This window comes from Apium graveolens, chromosome 6 (genome assembly GCF_009905375.1).
Source record: "Apium graveolens cultivar Ventura chromosome 6, ASM990537v1, whole genome shotgun sequence".
NCBI classification, from domain to species: domain Eukaryota; kingdom Viridiplantae; phylum Streptophyta; class Magnoliopsida; order Apiales; family Apiaceae; genus Apium; species Apium graveolens.
The window spans coordinates 270,449,888-270,472,342 of NC_133652.1; the positions used below are offsets into that span (position 1 = coordinate 270,449,888).

The following is a 22,455-nucleotide window of genomic DNA, read 5'->3' on the forward strand; positions in this document are numbered from 1 at the left end:
GTTTGTATCTTCAATATATAATTTGATCATAAATGGACATAATAAAATAGAATAACAATTTTTAGCATACATAATTATAAAAATTCGAACATAATTCAATAGCATTTTTGCAATAATAAACTCCTGCATTTAAAAAATAGTATTGATTTTGTATCCAAAAGTTACTTAACTTTAGATAATTATCCAAAATTAACTTTAGTAATCTTACACCCATACAAAAGCCCATACAAATATACAAAAATATAATTCTTGTAGTTGTCTCTTTTTTTTCTGCGTTTAACTTTCCTGATCAAAAGAAAAAAAAATACTATTTTACAAAAAGGGAGGGACAAAAATCCATTATAACAAATATATATTCTTGTTGAAAACAACACCAAAGGGAGTCATCAAAAATTCTATATCTTCTTACATTACTGAGCACAGCAAACATAACACCTTTTTATTACTACAGTGAACATATAACATACAAACTGCTCAAACAGAAGAAATGGAGGTTAAGAACAAGAAAAATGAGCAGCCTGAAAACAGAAGATATGGAGGTTGGAAAGGAGCCGTTGCAAATGTGTGGTGACTGGTGACGGGAGTGGTGGTGGCAGCCGCAGGTGACCGTTCTGGCAGGTGTGGCAGGTGCAGTGCAGCAGCATCAGGTGAACGTTGGAACGTTGGAAGAACAGGCGCATGGCAGGGACTCGCGGGCCGAGCCGGTAAACCGCGGTCCGAGCCGTGCCGGTTCGTGCCTGTGAGTTCGGGATGAATTCAGGCGTGCCGGGCCGGTCCGTTTCCAGGCCAGTTACGGTTTTCAGCTTTTCTATTCGTGTTCGGTTCGCTATATTTACCGGTTCGAGCCGAATATTGATTCGGCACGTGGCGGGGCGACTTTTACGATTTTCTGGCGAGCCGAATAGCAAACGGGCCGAGCCAAACCGTTCGTTTGGCCAGCTCTAACTGCAAGTCCAAATCTCCCATTACGAATAGAATTCTAGGCCCGGTTTTATTTTTCTAATTCTTCTCTTTTTGTATTAGATATTTTAAATATTAAATTCTTATTCTATTATTATTATTATTATTATTACTTTTATCTAATATATATAAAATTCACGTATATTACAAGGAGATTCAAATTTTTACAAAATTTTGAATTTCAAATTTCAAATTTTATAAAAGCGACCAAAGCTTCGGTCGATTTTATATAAATTTCACCGCAAAACTTAAAATTCACCCTCTTAAAAGCCACCAACATGCGTCGGTCGATTTTATACTAAAATCCACCAAATATGGTCAATTATAGCTAAATTTCACCGATATTTGATGGTGAATTTTAGTAATTTTTGTTATAGTAATACTTTGTTCAACTTGAATATGGAATGTTTAAATTACTATTGCAGAATTTAACTCAACCAGGAGTCATTAATCTTCTACAGGTTGACATCAATTCTATTTTATCTATTAATTTTTTTTATTTCCCTGAGATTTGTAAACCTTGAATATAAGAATAAATAAAGTTTTATCATTATCGGAATATAAACTTGTAACTAAGTTATCAAACTAAAATTATTTCAAAAAAAGTAATCAAACTAAAAAAAACTTTCATTTAGATCGATAAACAAAGAAATATATTCATTCTAATCATTAAACATATAAAAAATTTAATGGTCGTTAAGTGCTAATTAACTCTAGACAGAACTTGGTTTCAAAAAAAAAAAAACTCTAGAACTTAGTTTAATGGTGCCATTTCACGAAAAAATCAGCTATCATCTCACTTTATTATCCTGCTCAAAAGGACTACAAACTTACGATTCGATCATTAAATTAAACTTGGAAATAGGCTATTACGTATACCCATAGGATTTACTGGTACGCACCGAAAGGGTAGCGGCCGCGGGTTAACTACGATAAAAAAAATATTATATTTGTTCTTTAGTGATAAATTCATTGTTACATTATCCATTCTGTTTTTTTAATCTCAATATTCAAAATTCTGCATATTTGATATTTGTAAGTAAAGAATCTATATAAGTAGAGCTACCAAAATTATGATTAATTTAAAATATTTTTTTCTAATATTTAATTTCTACTGCATTTTGAAATATAAATTAAATCTCGATCCAGCTTGGAATCAGTTGGTTTGGAGGGGCTCCTGGATAAAAATAATATGACCCGGGTCTTGTTAGTTACCAACTCTGTCGTTATCAAGACTGATTTACTCTGATTCTGATCCCTCCACGGTGACCGTTAAATTTTTCTCAATCAACCGGCGATTTTCTGACGTCATATTCCGGCAAAGGTAATTTGTAATTTCAGTGGTTCTCGCTTGTATTTCTTAACATCTAATGACAGTGATTTGCATTTTAGAGATCTCAATTGTAAAGCTGTTTGAATTTGATCGTATATTCGTTCAGTATACATTTTTCGAGTATCATCTAGCTAACGTTAGTGAATTCTAATGATACTTTGGACATTCTTATGCGTAAAAAACTAAATACTATTATATTATCCTTCGGGAAGTAGATTTAAGATTTGTTAGAAAGGTTTTGATGAATGCTGCTTGGAAAGTTAATAGGCTCAATGTAGGATATGCTGTTGGAACGGTTAAATATGACGATTTATATTATGAGTATCCGGGATTGAAATGGAATAGATCGATGTACATTTATTTAGAAGTATGGAGTATGGCTTGGAAGTGGTAGTGCTTCTAAGATTTAATTGGATGCAAGTGAAATGAAAATAATTAGCAACGAATGTAGGCAAATAGCGTAACAACTTTACTATTTTATTGTAATTATACTGATTAAGAGGGGATTCAAGTAATATGGTTGTCAATATCTAATTAGACAGAAGTATGTAGTCGTGACACACCACTACCTACTAGCAACTTTGTCACCTTGTTTGCTACTTGCCCCCTCTTCCTCCCTTTTCTATAGTTAGTATTATTTTAATTAGTGTATTATGGCAAGGAAGTGATAATGAAACTTCTATGCTAAGATAAGTACTTGTGTCGTTGTCTACTAGTAAATGGACTCTGGACCAAGTGATGCATCAGCTACTCATCCTTCTATAACTCCAGAAGTACGGACTCACTCTGGGGTCGAATCAGATAATCCTGCAGTGAAGTCACCGTCAAAGGTCTCGGTTTCTGGTTTATCCACATGGGCCAAAAGTTTGAAAATTCCTGAATCCTTGGCTAGCAAGCAAGAAAATTCCCCATCTGAAAAGTCCCCACTTGCTCGCTTCACCAGTGGAATCGGATTGCGTATGTCTCCAAAAGCTTCTCAGCCAAATGATAGAGCTGAAGGAACTTCATCATCTGCTCAATCAAATTTTTTTGGAACAATCACAAAAGGATTAGTTAACGGATTAGTCGATTCATCTAAGGGTGCAGTCAAGGCTGTGCAGGTCAAGGCTCGCCATGCTGTATCTCAAAATAAACGAAGATACCAGGTGCATTGTTTATATAAATATTCCAGTTTGAAATCATTTTTTTGATATATTTACGTACTAATTATTCATTTACGTTGTCACCATAATGTTTTTGAAATGATAGATTTCCTTATTTTTATATATATATTTTTAAAAATAATCATCAATGTCATGCAGTTTTACCTGCTGTCTTTTCTTCTTTTCCTTTTATATGCTGCCTTAATATCCTTGGCTGTCAGGAAGCAAATACTTACTTTTTATATTGAAGTACAAAATGCATGGTTTGCATTGATCTTTTAAATTACTAGGCAATGAACTGACATATGGATCCCCTGTTCTAGTTCTTTTCTTTGTCATGCTTGTATTACTTTAGTTTTTGGTTGCATTCTTTCCCCAAATTTTACAGGATACATGTTAAATATATGATTTATCAATTCATGGGCTGGCCTGTAAACATGTTCTTGGTCTTCAGGATGGGGGATTCGATTTGGATTTGACATATATCACAGAAAATATTATTGCTATGGGCTTTCCTGCTGGGGATATGAGCTCTGGTTTTTTTGGCTTTGTTGAGGTAAGCAAAGCGATGCTCTCTGGTTCCTCGTTAAATTTTGCACAAATATTTAATAACTCAGTCATAAAAGCATGTGGTGCAGGGATTTTACAGAAATCATATGGAAGAGGTGATCAAGTTCTTGGAAACCTATCACAAGGTATATGTTCCCATAATTAATTGATATGTGTGGTTTAAGTAAATTCATTATTTGCATAATAGCTTAGCAGCTATCTAAAAATACAACAATAAAAAAAGGGAATAGATAATACAACAGTATCATGGCTGTGAAGACCTTAGTAAATCAAATATATTGTTATGTGTAGTAGTAGTCTTCAGCCCAATGCAGAATCCATTGTAGCCTTTTCAAGTTTGTTATTTTTAAATTTTAATTGTTGGAAATATAGATTTTGTTAAACTTCATCCAATTTTTGGTGCTCAGTTAGGCTGCAGCAAACATTTGTCATGTTTTTATACAAAGTTAAATAATTAAGTTAATTTTCAGACTGAATATTATGGACATTGTTTGATCACTTCATGGACGTGCTGCCCCCAAAATATTAAAGTTTATCCACTTGAGAAGTAGTCATACGCCTTACTGATTTGAAGCTTTGTCCTTGATTTGTATGCAGATATTCATCACCTCATGTATTTTTGTCTTCTAACCAGTTAATAATATAGGCACACTGCTCGATCTTTATCTATATTTTAGGTGGCTAAGATCAAGTTGCAAACCTAGTCTGTACAAAGTTTCTAAGTAGAAAATGATTGGCTTGTTTTTAATGCAAATTATCAGTATACTTAACTCCAGTCAACTTTATTCTTTATTTATGTAGGATAGGTACAAAGTATACAATCTTTGTTCTGAGAGGCTGTATGATGCATCCCTTTTTGAAGGAAAGGTAAGCTACATGCTTACTATAAGTTGGATACATATCTTGTTTTCAGTTACATATCATTATGCATATGAAAGAGAATTCTTGCAAAAGATTGTCAAGTGTCTTCTATTATCATGCTAAAAAACATGGTGGTCTGTATCTGAGCTGGATTTGGTTTATATTCTTCGTTCTTAGTGAGCTCTGAATATAAAAGAAATTGTCGTAGAAGTCAAGACACATGCTGTTTGATGAATTATATAAATGCATTATATTTATTAGTCCCAATAAACATCTGTGCTCTCTACTTTTTCTGTGGTGCACAACAAATGTAAATGAAGATCATTTCTTAAATTGTAAATAACACGTCACGAATTGCTAATGTTTACTTGTCTAAAGATTAAATTATGCGTGCTTATTGTAATTTCCAATATATGTCTTACTTGGGTGGTGTTAACATCAATATCCATCTTACCATATAGTAATTATTTAGTTATAATTTGAGGTTGACCATCAGTACTGTAGACTGCCAGGTCTGGTGCACTGATGATTGTTTTTCCTGTTTATACGTTTGTGGGGCAGTTTCTTATATCTGGTGTCTCGCTCTTTGCAGGTTGCTAGCTTCCCATTTGATGATCATAATTGCCCTCCTATTCAACTTATAATATTATTTTGTAGAAGTGCGTACTCATGGTTGAAGCTTGATATCGAAAATGTTGTGGTAGTGCACTGCAAGGCTGGAATGGCAAGAACTGGTTTAATGATTTCAAGTCTGCTTTTGTTTCTGAAGGTCGGAATTATATTAAAGTAGACAAGATCTTGTGAAAAATGAATTTTGTAGTCACCATGATCATTTGGAGTCAGTATTCGATGTATACAACAATTAGGGTCAATTATCACTTCATCCGCTGGGAACCCAAAATATCAAGTAGGTCACAAGTTATAAAATGATCTCAAATGGGGCATTTAAATTACTGAAAATAATTATCCATTAATAAAATATCATTGGGTTGGCTAACGGATGTGTATTCGACATACTTAGGAAATTATAACTTATAAAATGCCAAAAACAACACATATATGCATACATCTATACTTATAACTTATGTACAGGCCAGTGAGTCAAATCACACTGGACCATTTAATATATCTTTTCCAGCGGATTTTATTTGCATTTTTATTTACTTAATGAAGTGAGACCAATTAGTGACCCTTTTGGCACCAATTTGCAATCTGTGACCTACTTGCTATATAGGATTCTAACAAATAACTTAATTGATAATGAACCCCTATACTTATATTCATTTTCTGATATTACTTTCTTCTCTGCAGTTTTTTCCTACAGCCGAGGAATCTATTGACTGTTTTAACCAGAAAAGATGTCTCGACGCGAAAGGCCTTGTTCTTCCCAGTCAGATTGTCAGTATGCATTTAGTAGCTAGTGTTTTAATGTTTCTTTGCAGCATTTTTAACATCTTATCTTACAAACTTGATTTTCCTAATCATAGAGGTATGTGAAATATTTCGAACGTGTCTTAACGTTCTCCAGTGGAGAGTATCTACCTGGTCATAGGTAGACTTCTTTCGCATCTCGTGTTGACACAATTTTACCTAATCTTGTTTAGTTATAAGAAATAACTAAGTAGATCACAGTTTTTGATATTGAGCTAAACTGCCACTATCTTATCCAGTTTGGACCAATCATGTGTTTAGTTTTTAAAATCCTTTTATATACAGGTGTATGCTTAGGGGCCTTCGCCTTCATAGGTGCCCTTATTGGATTAGGCCCTCCATCTCTATCTCAGATCATAATGGTATGTTGTTATACTTTCTCTGTTATATCTCTCTTTTATGATGATATTACTTAGTATATGTGCCCTTCTTCAAAAGTAATAAATAATTTTCCTATTTATATACTAACTTACCTATGCAATAAAGAATGATTTCTAGAATAGTAGATATATTTCGTCAGTTACAAATTTAGAAGTATGAATAAAGACAAAAAAAACTAATAGAATTTTATGGCATAATCATTTACAAATATTAGCTTATTAGTTATAAAATGTTAAACCTGAAGGCAAAGAAAATATTTGAAAGAAATTATGAAGACGGCCACATTATTAATGAAAGTAGAAAAACGATACTGTTTGATAGAAAAGCAGGAAGTTGAACTGCCAAGTGGCTGAAAAGTAGGAATGAAACATACTCCCTCCGTCCCGTTGAATTGTACTCCCTCCGTTTCAATATAATTTTCCAATTTTAAAAAGATTACGCATATTAAGAAACTCTAACATTGTTAAAAAAGTTAAATTAGTTATAATATTTATTATATTGACTACATTAACTACACCATTGCTTATGGTAGAGAGTTAGTCTTGGAAATAGAAATTAGTTGGAAATAGAAATTAGTTGGAAATAGAAATTAGTGATACAATAGTTGTGTGTGGTGTAGAATTCATCTTGAATATATAAACTAAACTTTATAATTTGAATAGTGACAGTAAAAGTGTAAGTGAATGACTGTTTTGAAACAATTTTTTTTCAAAAGTGGACAGTTATTTCGAAATGGAGGGAGTATATGTTTGATTTGGGCTCGGAGGTTAAAAAAATGTGTAATTTTGTGAGGAAAAGTAGGAAAAGAGGGTAAAGTGGTGGGACCGATCTATATTTATATGTATAAAGTAGGTGTAGTGGAAGAAATAGTAGTTATAAGTGGGTGTAGTAACTTTTTATAATTATAAAACTTTACCATTTTTGGTAAGTTTTGAAATGTATAGAAATGAATGTGATATCCAAAAAAGGAAAGTGTAAAGATATGAATGGGACATTCAAAAAAGGAAATATGGACGTGCCACGTGCCCGTTTTTGTCCTCTGTTTTCAACTTTTTATTATAGATATAGATTGTTAATGATACTAGTGTGCATGGGTAATTTTGTGTTTACAAAAGAAGTTAGTTACCACAATCTATATATATCTGGAGAATGTAATTTTTACTAAGCATTTGTTAAATATATTAAAAGGGAACTGGTTTCCACCTCTCTCTCTAGTTTCTTTGTTGTCTTTTTGTTTCTGGAACTATCTTCTCTCACAAGTTATCTCTATTCTATCTCTGCTAATCTCTCATTTCTATCTTTAGTCTCATCTATATTATCTATATTTCTAGCTTAATTCAACTGCATTTACAGTTGTAAATGTTATGAACCTAGTTCATATAAGTAAAATATCGAACAAATAGAGATATTATAGTAGTAAACTGAAAGAATTATGGTGCTACACCAGAAGTACAATAGGACAAAGCTTCTCTGCTAAGAAAACACTTATAAAACTCCATGCCTAAACTATACCTCCGTGCCATATTAAATACTATATCACTCTTCAATTAGATCCCCCAAGTCATGCAGAGAATCCCTTCCTTAAATGTATATAATCTGTCATTTATTCTCTCAATTAAGTCTACTGATTCTTCTCCACCAATCATGATGTATAGATGACCAACTGATTATGCTTCCACCCTATTTCCTTTATTTTCATGCCTTTGATACGTTTTTAGTTCTTTGACTTTCCTTGATCTTCTATGGTATCTGGCTATAATTGGGGGTCTAACAATACATTCCTCCTCAAGACCAGCCTTGTCCCCAAGGCGAAATGAAGGAAATTGTTCAGTAATTGTGCCAACGTCTTCCCATGTAGTATCATCCTTAGACTGCCATTTCCACCGAATTAGTACTTGTGGAGTAGGCTGTTCACAATGGACTAAGTCACGATATGCCAGAAAAAATTTAGGCTCAGCTGTTGCAGGCAGTTCTACTTCCAGGCCTGCAGGTAGATGACCAGCCTAATGTTGATGTCCTAATAGCCCTTTTCAGTAGCGAGATCTGAAAGACCAGATGAACGCGAGAACGTTCCGGAAGTTGTAAGCGATATGCCACCGTGCTAATTTCCGCAGTAATTTCAAATGGGCCATAATAACGGGCAGATAACTTAGGATGGACACGTATGGCAATTGTTTGTTGGCGATAAGGGCGAAGCTTCTAATACACCCAGTCTCCAGCCTCAAAAGAATAGGCTCTACGGTTTAAATCAGTTTGCTTTTTCATCCGATGTGGGGCCCTTTCCAAATTGTATTTAAGTTGACGAAGAATCTCGTCACGTTTCTCCAATTCTTGTGCCACCGCTTCTACAACTGTTTCACCAGCCAAAAATTTCATGATCGTTGGTGGAGAACGATTATAAACAACCTGAAATGGAGTCATCTTAGTGGCTGATTGGAAAGAGGCTAGGAAGCACCGACACTCCAAAAAGCATGCCGTATGCGTGTCGGACACGGCGACACGGCACCGACCTGGCTAAGTACGTGTCCGACACGCCACATGGCGTGTCGACAAAAAAAGGCAACCGACACGCGACCGACACGGCCCACCGACTCAGCCCATATAAAAAAGCCCAAAATCATCTTAAAAAAGCCCAAAATCTTTTTTTAAAAGCCCAAACCATCTTATATTAACCCTAATTTTGTGTATCTGTCTTTTATAACCTCCCCATTTCATTTTTTATAACCCTATATATATACAATCAAATATATACATACATCTATATATATATAAAACACATATAAAAATATTTTTTTATATTTTTATAACTTTTTTTTGCCGTGTCCCGTATCCAGGACACTTTGATAATTGATGAATCCCCGTGTCCCGTGTCGCCGTATCAGTGTCGGTGCTTCCTAGGAAAGAGGTGTTGTACCAATATTCTGCCCGGTGTACCCAACGACTTCACTGTTTAGGTTGATGTGAAGCAAAATTGCCAGATAAGTCTTGATACAACGATTTAATACCTCGGTCTGTCCATCTGTCTCTGGATGGTAGGACGAACTGATTCTCAACATCGTACCCTGTAATTTAAAGAATTCAGTACAAAATTGACTCAGAAAAGTAGGATCACGGTCACTCACAATCGATCGACGCATGCCATGCAAGCGAGCAATTTCTCTAGCATACAATTCAACAACCTTTTTAGCAGTATATGGGTGCTTCAAGAGTAAAAATTCACCATATTTTGAGAAACAATCGATTACCACGAACAATGTGTCATAGCCTTGCGACCGGGCAACCCTGAAACAAAATCCAACGATACATCTTCCCAACCAGCCGTAGGTAATGCCAGGGGCTGAAGTAGACATGTTGGAGAAGTGGTCTGATATTTGTGTTGCTGACAAATAGTACATTTTGCCACATATTTTATAATATCAGCTACTCTATAAAGGACGTTTGGTAATCCCATCTACTTCTCGTACCAATTGTTATGAACCTTGTTCATACAAGTAAAATATGAAACAAATAGAGATATTATAGTAGTAAACTAAAAGAATCCTGGTGCTACACCAGAATTACGATAGATGGTGCTTCACCATCAGGGCATAGCTTCTCTGCTAAAAAACACTTATAGAACTCCAGGCCTAAACTATACCTACGTGCCAGAGTCTCTTTAGTTAGATCCCCCAAATCATGCAGAGAAACCCTTCCTTAAATGTATATAATCTGTCATTTATTTCTCTTAATTAAGTCTACTGATTCTTCTCCACCAATCATGATGTATGGCTAACCAACTGATGATGCATCCACCCTATTTCCTTTCTTTTCACACCTTTGATACGTTTTTAGTTCTTGACTTTCCTTGGTCTTCTATGTATGTCGCTATAATTGGGGGTCTAACAGTAAACGCAGAAAAAACTAAACAACAAATTTTATAAATCAGATAATATGGTGAATAGTGAGTCATCCAGTATTAATAAGAGGCGGAAAGACGGTGAATAATGAGTCATCGAGTATTACAATCTCAGAAGTCCTATAAGCCAAAGCTTTCATCAGTTCAAGGGGAGGCACTCGTAACTGTGATTATATTATGCAATAATTATTCTCCGCTGCACTTGAGGGCCTGAGGCACCTGATATTCACTCTTCAGTTGTTTTTTGCCAGAAGTACATTTTTTAGCAGAGTTTAAAAAACCTGAAATTGCAGTACATGTGCCTTGTAGCGGTGATATTTTTTGCTACTTGTGAGTGTAGACAAATTTCTGAATATATATGATTATTTTTCAGGTGTTCTATTTTCTACCAAAAGTCATCCAAAAACCAAAAATCTATCGGTAGGTTCTCGTAACTCCTGAAACGCCTATATGTTTTTACTTGACTCCTCTTGGCTACTTACTTTCCAGTAATGAAATCTGGTTTCTACTATAACTGTGCTGCATTTAAACACTTTCACTATTATTCTTAGGTAGCATTAAGTAATTATGATGATTGGTAATTTCTTATTGTATCTTGAGAGAAATTGTGTATTAATTTCTCAGACTTTCCTGATACTGTTAACAAACATATCCAACGTCAACCCAGTTCGCTAGGGCTACCTTTCCGGTCAAAACATTATATTAATGGCTTTTGCATTTTCCTTAGATTTATTACTAATTCATATATTGCAGATTATGAACGGTGAACGCATATAACCTACTGTTTAATAATTTTGATCAATAATTTGCACTTTGGCACTATCTTCTTACTTATTGCTGACTTTGGCACTGGATACCCAGATACATCTACATTTAATGAGTATCATCACATGTCTATTCTTATCATAATAAAAGTTATGCTGCTCCAACTAAGATTGAATAATCTATTTGAGTGGCTAATTTAATTTTTTCTATTTACCAATTTGTAGTATTGCATTATATTATCTCCTTTTTTGAAATTTAACAATTTATTAATTGCTCAGCCTGAAGATTTTTGGCATACTACCCCAAGAAAAGGTGTTATGGTCTTTGCTTTGCCAGGGGAGCCAGGGCTAACAGAGTTGGTCGGGGATTTTAAAATTCATTTTCATGACAGTCAAGGAGACTTCTATTGGTAAAGACACTATCCTAAAACGTTACAAAAAAACAATATACCGACACCTATTCTGGATTATCTGCTCAGTAGTTAAAATTAAATTTTCTTTCTTTCATTTTCAGTTGGTTAAACACAACAATGATCGAGACCAGAATGTTTCTCACCACAAATGATCTTGATGGGTTTGACAAGGTAAGTTGCGTGTATATTGATGATTTTCTTGCAACATCTGTCTTGGTTAACAGTTTGTTCCAACACTTTTCCTAATTTTGAGTTTCTTGATAATGAATGAACAATTCCCAAGCACTTTAGTGTTTAATTCTACCCTTTTCATATTTCTCCCACTTGTAGAAGCTAGAAATGAACATTTTATCCCAAGATTTGCGAACTTGAACTTTACTATATAAAAATGAATGGAGGAAGGGATGAAAATTATTAGTAATTCCCTCCCTCAAGAGTAAAAGTTTTAGCCTATTTCTAGGACTTTTTCCTTCTGCAACCAAACAACGCTTACGTATCTAAAGTGCACCTGCTGCTTATGTTTATGATTGTGGTGTACAGAGGAAACTGCCTTCACCAGGTTTCCGATTAGAGGTCGTACTGGTGCAGTACAGTGGTACTTTTTCAAATGCTCAAACGGGGACACAGGCAGAAACTTCCACCAATGGGCTTGTTGAAAGGCCAGGTTCAGATCATGCATCAACAGGGGAAGCTATTGGTGCTACTGCACAACCACAGCCAGTCAAAGACTCTGGAAGCATTGAAAAGAATGATGACCTGTTCTCCGACACTGAGGCAGCAAAAGCTAATTCTTCAAAACCTAGTCCACCTAGTGAAAAGAATGATGACCTGTTCTCTGACACTGAGGTGTCTAGTGTCAGCACCAACTTTGGTACTGTAGTACATAGCACATTAGATCAGATCTCGAATTTGTCACAAGATATTAGACAACTCGCACTGGGAAAGACAACTTCTAATGAACCCAAGGAGGGTGCTGGTGCAGTTGTGTCAGGCCACAAGGCGTCCAAACCAGTTGGAGAGGTAAGCGAATTTAAGGCAATGGCAGCTGATGCGTCCGTTTTCACATTTGGCGATGAAGAGGATTTTGAAAGTGATTAAAGTTAGGTGAACAAAGCATGAACTTCAGTACAAAACTGTGTACATGATCAGTTTGCACACACAAATTAAGGTATCTAATTCATTTGATTCATTTCTTTCAGTGGATTCCAGGCCTTGGATCTGTTTCTTTGGTGTTTTATAACCAAATGGCACCTAGAACTAGAAGTTGTGGAGGCTATTTTGTTGTGATGACAGATTCTTACAAAGAATTTTGGATGATTCAATTTAGGTCCCACATTAATTTTTATGACTTGTTAATAGGTTAGATAAATTGGGCTATGCGTAGCTTGTGGCAGTTAATTAAAATGACTAATATTTAATTCATTTTATTTTTTATGATTGACTTAAATTATATCAATTTATTTTAATATATTCACGTTCATTTGAATAGGTACAAAACATTTTCAGAAAGGATAAAGAAAAGGTACACACACGTTTTCCAACATATATATTAAAAATAAATAAATTTAAGAGAAAAAAAGTTACAATAAAAATTAATAAAAATCATAAACTAAAGTTGTTTTTGTTGTTGGATTGGATAATATCCAGCGAAATATCACTACAGCTTCCTCCTCTACGCGCTACCTCCTCCGCGTTCCTAACCGCCTTCCACCTGAACGTATATATATGCACCTACATAACATAACCACATATAATTATTTACAGATATCGACAAGACAAGTTTTCTTTGATTTTGCGTTGACCCAAGTTTTATTTCAAGGGGTTTAAGGTATTACAAAAAAGATCGAGCTTATAAAAAATTTCATCTTCTTTCATTAAATAATTGGTCTATGGCGACAAACTCGGTTTCTGGGATTCATGGCCATCTTCTTGAAGTTACTGGTACTCGTCTCTCTCTCTCTCTCTCCCCCTCTTGATACTCCTCTTTCATTAAATATATTTGTATTCTCTCTCTCTCCTTATCTCCCTACCTCCCTCTCCTTACCCTCCCTCTCTTCCAATATATATTTATGCTCTCTCTCTCCCCCCCCCTCTCTGCCAATATATTTGTATGTTCTCTCGCCCCCCCTCTCTCCCTCCCTCTCTTCCAATATATTTGTATTCTCTCTCTCTCTCCCTTTCTGTCCATCTCTCTGTTTTCCCTATGTATGTGATACTAATTTCGTTCTTCGTTTGTTGAATTTTCGATGATGTCAGTGATTGGCTGTTCAAGGTTAAAAGATACAGAATGGATTTCAAGGCAAGACCCTTATGTTTGTCTTGAATATGGTAGCTCTAAATTTCGCACCCGCACTCATACAGGTTCGATCAATTTCACATCTTTATCGATTTCTTTTCTGTTTTTATGCATGTTTTTTTTATTATCAGTATTCTTAACCATGTTTGTGTAATTCCCGTGAGAATTGGTTTCGTCATATTCGATTATGGTTGAGAGACTAAATTGCAGTTTGTTGATTTTTTTAGATGGAGGAAAAAACCCAACTTTTCAAGAGAAATTTGTGTTTACTCTGATTGAAGGGTTGAGAGAGCTGAATGTTGTTGTTTGGAATAGTAATTCCGTTACGTATGATGATTTCATTGGCAGCGGAAAGTAAGTTCTATTTTGATTTTTTTTTTAATTTGCAATCATACATTGTTTGCTTTATGGTCAACTTTGGTGAAACTGTTTATTCTGGGTTTTAATTTGTTTGAATTGGATTCGGTTTTGGCTTTTAGGGTTCAGTTGCAGAAGGTTCTGTCTCAAGGATATGACGACAGCCCTTGGACAATTTATACAAAAACTAATAGGTAAGTTCCGTGTTCATGTCATATTGGAAGTCTTCCAATTATTTTCCTTTTTTTGGTAAAACATCTAGTTCCAGTCTTTGTGGAGATAAATTTTAATATCTTGCAGAAAACCCCTATAGCACCAGTTCCAACTTAACAATAATATGTGTGTGCTCAATTTTTTGGCCCAAAGTCGTGTGGACAACATAGATTTAAAGCCTAGATGAAAATAATTTGGTGTTCTTTAGAATGAATTTTGTAGCTTGAAATTTTTTCATGATTAGGTTTCGCTGAACACACTTTTTAATTCGACCTAATAGTTGTGCTACTTGTTTAGAATTTTCTTGTTCAGGATTTTGCTAATTATCCTAAGGTATTTATTGTTTATACAATATAGAATGCCATCCTCTTAGTTTAACAAGCAGAATCAGTTACCTGCATTCAGATTTTAAATATAGTTCTTATGGGTTATGATAATAAGACTAGGTGCTGTATTCTTGTCTCTGTACATATAGCATGGGTCGTGAGAAGAGAGTGCTCCTAGGGCATGTGTAGCATTGAGATGCCAAAATCATCTCAAAATTGCAACCTGAAAATTGTCCTGATCAATTTCCTTGCATAAGTTATAAAAATTACTGAAGTTGGGATGCTAATATGTTTTGCTATGTGATATTTTTGATATCTATTAAATTCGTAATAGTTAATTATATAAATTGAAGTTTTCTTGAAATGAAACTGGTGCATATTACATATTTTCCGATCTGTAATGAAAACCCTACCCTGGTAGAACAAAGTTTGCTTGAACAACCCACTTTTAGCGTCTTAGTTCTTTAGCATGCATTTGTCACTGATATAAGAATTAGAAAAAACTTTTGGACATGGCTACAATAGGCCCAAGTATATTGAATATAAACATTTGGTTTTAGAATGCTGATTGTAACTTTTGTTTGTGAACATGTTACTAATTTTAATATGATGCTTTTCAATGTGAAGGTATCTAAAATGTAGTTCTTTTTTGTCAATCCTAGGTATGCAGGAGAGGTTCGACTCATAATGCACTATGCGAATGCAAATGTAAGTTATATACACTTAATTCTGCTCAAATTTTCAGTTATTGTATTTGACATGTAAGCCTTTAGTTTGTGGATTGATATATAACTAAAGCCATATAATTTGGATTTTTGTGCAGTCACAAAAGCCACCAAATAACTTTGCTCCATCAGCTCCACCATATGCCACATCTCCTGCCCAGGGGCCATCAGCATACTCTTTCTTGCAACCGTCCTCTTACCCGTCGAGCTCACCTTACCTTCTACCTTCATCCAGTTTTGCATACCCTCCACCATCCCCAGCTTCTGCATATCCTCAACCATCCTCTGCATCCCCATACCCTCTACCATCCTCAGCATCCCTGTACCCGCCACCATCCTCGACCTACAATCAATCTTATTATTCATATCAACCTGATTCTGCTTCATATCCAGGCAGTACATATCCACCCCCTCATTTAAGCGCCTATCCTCCTCAAACGTATCCCCCACCTTCTGCATATCCTCCTGTGCCATATCCGCCACCTGCACAGTTCTCACACCATTATCCCCCAGGTAATTAACTATTTATGTTGGGTCCTACAAATTACTTCCACTATGTTGTCATGATTTCTAAATCTGTAATGTTTTTAATGTTCAAGCAGGTCCTTCGTACCCGGGAACGTATCCTCCACCCTACTAAGATCAAGAAATTCCCTCAGGAGATATGTAGGAAAGCAATATCATTCACAAACTTAACGTCCTATTGTCCAGTACAATCGAAAACTAGAAGCAACATCAGAAAAGGGTTAACGTACATGCAACTGCTGCAATATTAGGTTATATTGTCCGACATTTAATAGCACTTCACCTCTGTAGATAGTTTGTAAATGTTGGGGTTTTGCTAGAATTTGTTTATATTCAATTTTTGTTTCATTAAATTTATTTTTTGATTGTTATGGTCATATATTAACTAGGTTTTGACTTTCCTTGTCGATTCAGTAGCAATTTAAAATATAGTTCATGCGTTCTACGGATAAAAATAGTTTAATTAGCTGAAACATACCGCTAGCTTGTTCTAGTTTTTAAGGTTAAGATTTACTTGTTCTCATTAAATTTTGGTCTCTTATTCATGATATTTCTTTTACTTGTTCTCATTAAATTTTGGTCTCTTATTCATGATATTTCTTTCTATATATGATTGTTGGCCTTCAATTTGATCTGTACACAGTCTGGTGCGAAACCTTGTTCCACAAGCGCAAAAATCGACAGTTCTTTGAAGCCGGTTTCATATTATATGATTGTTGGATCACAATATATATGAAATAACAAAAAAGTAGAGAAATGTTCGTCTCAAATTTATACTTGCAATTTTTAGAGTAAGAAATGTATATGAACTATGAGACTCTTAACATTACTCGTTTTAAACTAGCTACTTGTACTTGCTTCCACTCCTTCCACAGTTCCACTATATGTACAGAACTAAACTTCAGTCATTAAAAAAAATCAAAAAATATCCATTGACAAAGTTTTGAGTGATGGCATGTGAAACCCCTGCTTTTCAATCATTCTGTTTTTCACAACTGACTCTGGTGAAGATGAAACTGACCATGCACTGGAAACATCATTGTCTGCAGAATTAGCAGTGCTGAAATATGCATCAGTAACCCCACTGAGGCTCCCTGGCATTTCAAAATTCTCTTCTTTTTCTTCTTCATACTTTCTCTTGTGAGAATTATTACCATTAATGGAACAACTGTTTGATATGTTTCCAAGAAGTTCCCAGCATTCCTTTATTTCCTCCTGTTAGAACCAATATTGTTGTTTGTCAGAAGGGACCGCGATCAAATTAAAAGTTAATGTGATAATTAAAGAGCAGACTAACTAACCTTGGTGGTTCTGAGAATAGCCAGAAGCTGGTTTTGATATTCAATGGAATTGGTGGGCTCAACTTGATTCATAACATGAAGCATTGTTGCAGTGGCCAATACAGATGGTAAATAGCTTGTGAATCTCCAATCTATAATTGTGATCATTAAGAATTATAGTGATCAATTGTTTGTACTTCTTGCGAAACCAAAAAAAATGAAATTATGGTGGTGAAAGAAATGGATTTACCTGCTACCAGAGACAGGAGCAAAGTTTCAGATTTTTCAAAAAAATCCCAGTGGAGATCACTCTTCAATCCAAGCCTCCTTGTGATGTGATCAAGAAATGAAAGTGGAGTCACTGGACTCATTTTCCATTGGAGAGTTGACATTACCAAAAGCTCCATATTTTGAACAGTTTTAGCCTCAAACACATATTCTGAATCTCCAACCTAATGAATCAAGAAACATAACAAAACAATCAGAAAACCTGCACTTATATATACATTGTTCCCCAACAAACACCAATTTTACCAAAATTTTAACTTTCCAAAATAATGATACATACTTGAATGTCGAGAAGAAGTGGGACTTGGGTTTCTTCAACTTTTGCAGCCAGTGTAAGACAAGTTACAGCAGAAAGCTGAACCATCCATGGCTCATCTTCTTGAAACTTAACACTAGAAACAAATCTGTCAAAGTAATTAGTCGCCAAAACTACCGTAAGAGCTGAAAATTCATAATGAGCTTTCGCTTTTAGCATCCAATCCACAGCATTTCCTCTATCCACCACATTCAAAGAAGAAGATCCCAGTGATTCACCATTACAAAGAAAAGAGAAATGTGCTTGTTTTTCTTTACAAAACAGAGAATCTAGCTCTTCATCTTCCCAAAACAGATCATTTTTCGACAAAACAAGACAAGGGCTTGTTTTATTTCTTGAATTCACATCAAAGTTGTAATCTTTATCACTAACCTCTTGTTCTAAAAAGCTCTCAACTTCAACTTCTTCATCACAAAACAAAGATTCTATCAAGAAAGACAATGTGCCTTGTTGAAGTTGATGATCACTTGGTTCTAAAACTGCCATTTTCTTGGTTTCTGTTGATTCTACAAAATCTACTATTTATACCAAAACATGACAGTGTCTGAAGTACTAATGCAACAATCTTAAGCTGACATGTGAATTAACAAAAACATAAAAAAATTAGGCTAAATTGTGGGAGATAATAGTGCCTTTACATGAAGGTAGTCATGCAATGTTCACATTTAAATGGTCTAGGATCTAAAGTTACAAAGTATTTTTGATGAAAAACACGTGAAAAAAGTTAAAAATAAAGGATTCAGATAAATGTCAAAAGAAGGTTAAGGCATGATTTCCTCAAGGCTCCACTAGTATAATTGGTGAATTAATGAACTTTATGGGCTTTGAATATATTCAAATAAAAAAGCGTAGTAGATGCGAGGATAAAAGTAAAATATTAAAGTTAAATGTGAAGATACTATAAGTGATGAAGGATATGTTGGAAAATATGGGTATAAGTCCCATATTGGTAAGTCATATTTTTAAGCATTATGACTAAAAGATGTGTGAGATATGATGATATTCTCTTAATAATGGAAATTATTATTTTCCATTAGAATTTGGCTCAAATATTATGGCATAAATTAATTTGATTTTGTTTCAGATTAATTGATATGGTGTATGTCTTGATATATTCAATCTGATTCTGTTTCAGATTATTTATGGAATAGAGTAGCTTGCAAGTATTACACCGATTCCATAATTAATGATATTTAATTATGGAAAAGAGTAGCGCACAAGTCTATCTACACCTATATAAACACCTCTAAGGCGTTAGGGTTAGACACACCAAAAACATATTCGTCTCTAAACACAAATCTCTCTCTCTCGGTGATAGTTTCGTGCCCGTTCAAGCTCGCTGAAGGTGCTCGTTATCCGTAACGCCGCCGCTACCTCGTTTTATCCTGGGAGGCTATCGACTCGCACATACGGTGAGAGGCGAAATAGCTTTAAGGAGACAGTTTCAACTGGACTCGAGGATCTCTCTTCTGTTTATATCTTTTCTTCCTCCGTTTGATTTCGTTTACTCACGCACACACTTGTTTGATTATTTGTATTAATCGCAGATTGTTTTCACAATCTTAAAGCTATTTATTTTATATACATCTGTGACTGATACATCTGTATCTGCTTGTTTTGTTGAGTAACAGATCGATGGAGAACCAAACTGTGAACGATTCGATGAACATGACGGCTGATCCCAACGCACAGATCACTGGATCTGATGGGGTTCACCAGCAGCCGATTAACCCTAACGCACGGATCGTACGATCTGATGGGGGTCAAACGCCTGTTGGACATGTGCCTTCGGGACATGTGCCTTCGGGACATGTGCCTGTGGGACACACTGTCATTGGACAGTTTAGTGTTCCTCTTGGACAGATATCGGCAGGATTCACTCCTCCGATCATACCTGCGGTGCCTACTGGTGTGCATACACCTGTAGTACAGACGCACGTACCATCTGTTCCACCCGTGGTGCCTGCTGCACCTGTTATGCCAACTGTGCCTGCTGCACATGCTGAAAAACCTGAGAAGTTCAACGGAACGAACTTCAAACGTTGGCAACAAAAGATGCACTTTTATCTGACCACGTTGCATATGGATCGCTTCCTTAAGGAAGAACCACCGTTGCTCACTGCTGAGAGTAACATGCAGACTGTGTATGCTGCTGATGCTTGGAAGCACTCCGACTACATCTGTCGGAACTATGTGTTAAATTGTTTGTCTGACTCGTTGTATAACGTATACAGCGCAAAGCCAACAGCTAAGGTTTTATGGGAGTCACTTGACCATAAGTATAAAATCGAGGACGCTGGGGCAAAGAAGTGGATTGTTGGCCGCTTTCTTGATTATAAGATGGCAGACTCTAAGACTGTGGTCAGTCAGGTGCAGGAACTGCAGGTGATCATTCATGACATTCATGCTGAGGGAATGGTCATAAGTGAGTCTTTCCAAGTTGCTGCTGTTATTGAAAAGCTTCCACCTGGATGGAAAGATTTCAAGAACTACCTTAAGCACAAGCGAAAGGAGATGTCTATGGAGGATCTTATTGTTAGACTTCGTATTGAAGAAGACAACAGAGGATCCGAGAAGAAAGTTAACGTTGCCACTGAGAAGGCAAACATGGTGGAGCATGTTCAAAGCTCCAAGCCCAAGAAGGCTAATTCTGGTAAAGGGGCAAAGCTGGCACCCAAGGGAGGGATTTCGAAGTCGAAATTTCAAGGGAAGTGCTACAACTGTGATAAAGTTGGTCATAGGTCTTCTGACTGCAAGAAGCCCAAGAAGCCCAACAAGAAGAAAGAAGCAAACATGGTAGAGAATATCTCCAAGGAGATGGGTGACATAGACCTCTGTGCTACGGTCTCTGAAGTGAACCTGGTCGGTTCTAATCCACGTGAATGGTGGATTGATACTGGTGCTACTAGGCATGTTTGCTCAGACAAGGCGGTTTTCTCTAGCCTCAAAGCTTCCGATGCTGGTGAGAAACTCTACATGGGGAATTCAGCAACTTCTACCATTGAGGGTGAAGGCATGGTGATCCTGAAGATGACCTCTGGGAAGAATCTGACTTTGAAGAATGTACTTTATGTGCCTGATATTCGCAAGAACCTTGTGTCTGGTTCTCTGTTGAATAAGCATGGCTTTCGCATTGTAATAGAGTCAGATAAAGTTATTTTGTCTAAGAGTGGTATGTTTGTAGGCAAGGGTTATTTAACTGATGGGCTTTTTAAGCTCAATGTAATGTCCGTTAAGGACGATAATGAAACGAAGAATTCTTCTGCTTACTTGCTTGAGTCTCCTAATTTATGGCATGCTAGATTAGGACATGTAAATTATGACACTTTACGACGTTTAAGTGCAAAAGAATACATACCTAAACTTACTATCGATCCAAAACATAAGTGTGAGACTTGTGTTGAGGCAAAATTAACGAGATCATCATTTAAACGTGTGGAAAGGAACACCAAAGTGCTAGACCTAATACATAGCGACATATGTGATTTAAAATTCGCTCCAACAAGAGGAGGAAACAAGTATTTTATTACATTCATTGATGATTGTACAAAATACTGCTATGTATATTTGTTGAAAAGCAAAGACGAAGCTATAGATAAATTTAAAATCTATAAGGAAGAAGTTGAGACACAACAAACTGAGAAAATCAAAACGATACGAAGTGATCGTGGAGGTGAATATGTTGAACCGTTTGGGGAATTCTGTTCACAACATGGTATAATCCATGAGGTCACTGCACCATACTCCCCTCAGTCAAATGGTGTGGCTGAAAGGAAGAATCGCACTCTGAAAGAGATGATGAATGCGATGTTGTTAAGCTCTGGGCTCCCACAATCGATGTGGGGAGAAGCCATCTTAAGCGCAAATAATATTTTAAATATTACGATGCGCAAGAATAAGGATGTAAGTCCTTATGAAATGTGGAAGAAAAAGAAACCAAGTTACCAACACCTGAAAGTGTGGGGGTGCCTTGCAAAGGTACTGATCCCTACACCGAAGAAGGTTAAGATAGGTCCGAAGACTGTGAATTGTGTCTTCATCGGATATCCTCCACACAGCACTGCATATCGGTTTCTTGTTCATGAATCCAAGATTCCTGATATTCAAAAGAATACCATTATGGAATCAAGAAATGCCTCATTTTTTGAGACGATGTTTCCCTGTAATCCAGGAAACCAACAACCTACGACGTCTAAACGATCTCATGAGTCTGTAGATGACGATAATGAGAGTGACGAAAGTGAAGACGAAAATGTGGGGGTAGTGAGAAGGAGCAAAAGACAACGAACGGAGAAATCCTATGGGTCTGATTTTATGACCTATTTGCTCGAAGAAGGTGACCCAAAAACTTATAAGGAGGCGGTTACCTCACCTGATGG

General features: G+C 35.9%; 3 protein-coding genes across 4 annotated transcripts; 2 read left to right on the forward strand and 1 right to left on the reverse strand.

Annotated features, from left to right (window-relative positions):
• Positions 1-2,113: 2,113 nt before the first annotated feature.
• On the forward strand, positions 2,114-13,093 carry LOC141667500 (phosphatidylinositol 3,4,5-trisphosphate 3-phosphatase and protein-tyrosine-phosphatase PTEN2A-like). 2 transcript variants are annotated; one of them, XM_074474021.1, is made up of 13 exons: positions 2,114-2,284; positions 3,010-3,438; positions 3,890-3,991; positions 4,062-4,130; positions 4,807-4,872; positions 5,459-5,635; positions 6,178-6,264; positions 6,354-6,418; positions 6,583-6,659; positions 10,947-10,993; positions 11,617-11,747; positions 11,852-11,921; positions 12,291-13,093. In XM_074474021.1, exons 2-13 carry the CDS (start codon positions 3,013-3,015, stop codon positions 12,846-12,848), a joined length of 1,875 nt encoding a protein of 624 aa, XP_074330122.1. In that variant the 5' UTR covers positions 2,114-2,284; positions 3,010-3,012; the 3' UTR covers positions 12,849-13,093. The 2 variants fall into 2 exon arrangements, with proteins under 2 accessions (XP_074330122.1, XP_074330123.1); XM_074474022.1 differs by having other exon boundaries at positions 4,074-4,130.
• A 399-nt stretch (positions 13,094-13,492) lies between these two features.
• LOC141667502 (uncharacterized) lies at positions 13,493-16,593 on the forward strand. Its single transcript, XM_074474024.1, has 7 exons — positions 13,493-13,691; positions 14,007-14,111; positions 14,274-14,400; positions 14,526-14,597; positions 15,605-15,650; positions 15,766-16,180; positions 16,270-16,593. Exons 1-7 carry the CDS (start codon positions 13,640-13,642, stop codon positions 16,305-16,307), a joined length of 855 nt encoding a protein of 284 aa, XP_074330125.1. The 5' UTR covers positions 13,493-13,639; the 3' UTR covers positions 16,308-16,593.
• A 348-nt stretch (positions 16,594-16,941) lies between these two features.
• LOC141667501 (cyclin-D3-2-like) lies at positions 16,942-18,704 on the reverse strand. Its single transcript, XM_074474023.1, has 4 exons — positions 18,041-18,704; positions 17,723-17,924; positions 17,494-17,624; positions 16,942-17,407 (listed from the first exon to the last, which is right to left on the reverse strand). Exons 1-4 carry the CDS (start codon positions 18,560-18,562, stop codon positions 17,111-17,113), a joined length of 1,152 nt encoding a protein of 383 aa, XP_074330124.1. The 5' UTR covers positions 18,563-18,704; the 3' UTR covers positions 16,942-17,110.
• Between the last annotated feature and the right edge of the window lie 3,751 nt (positions 18,705-22,455).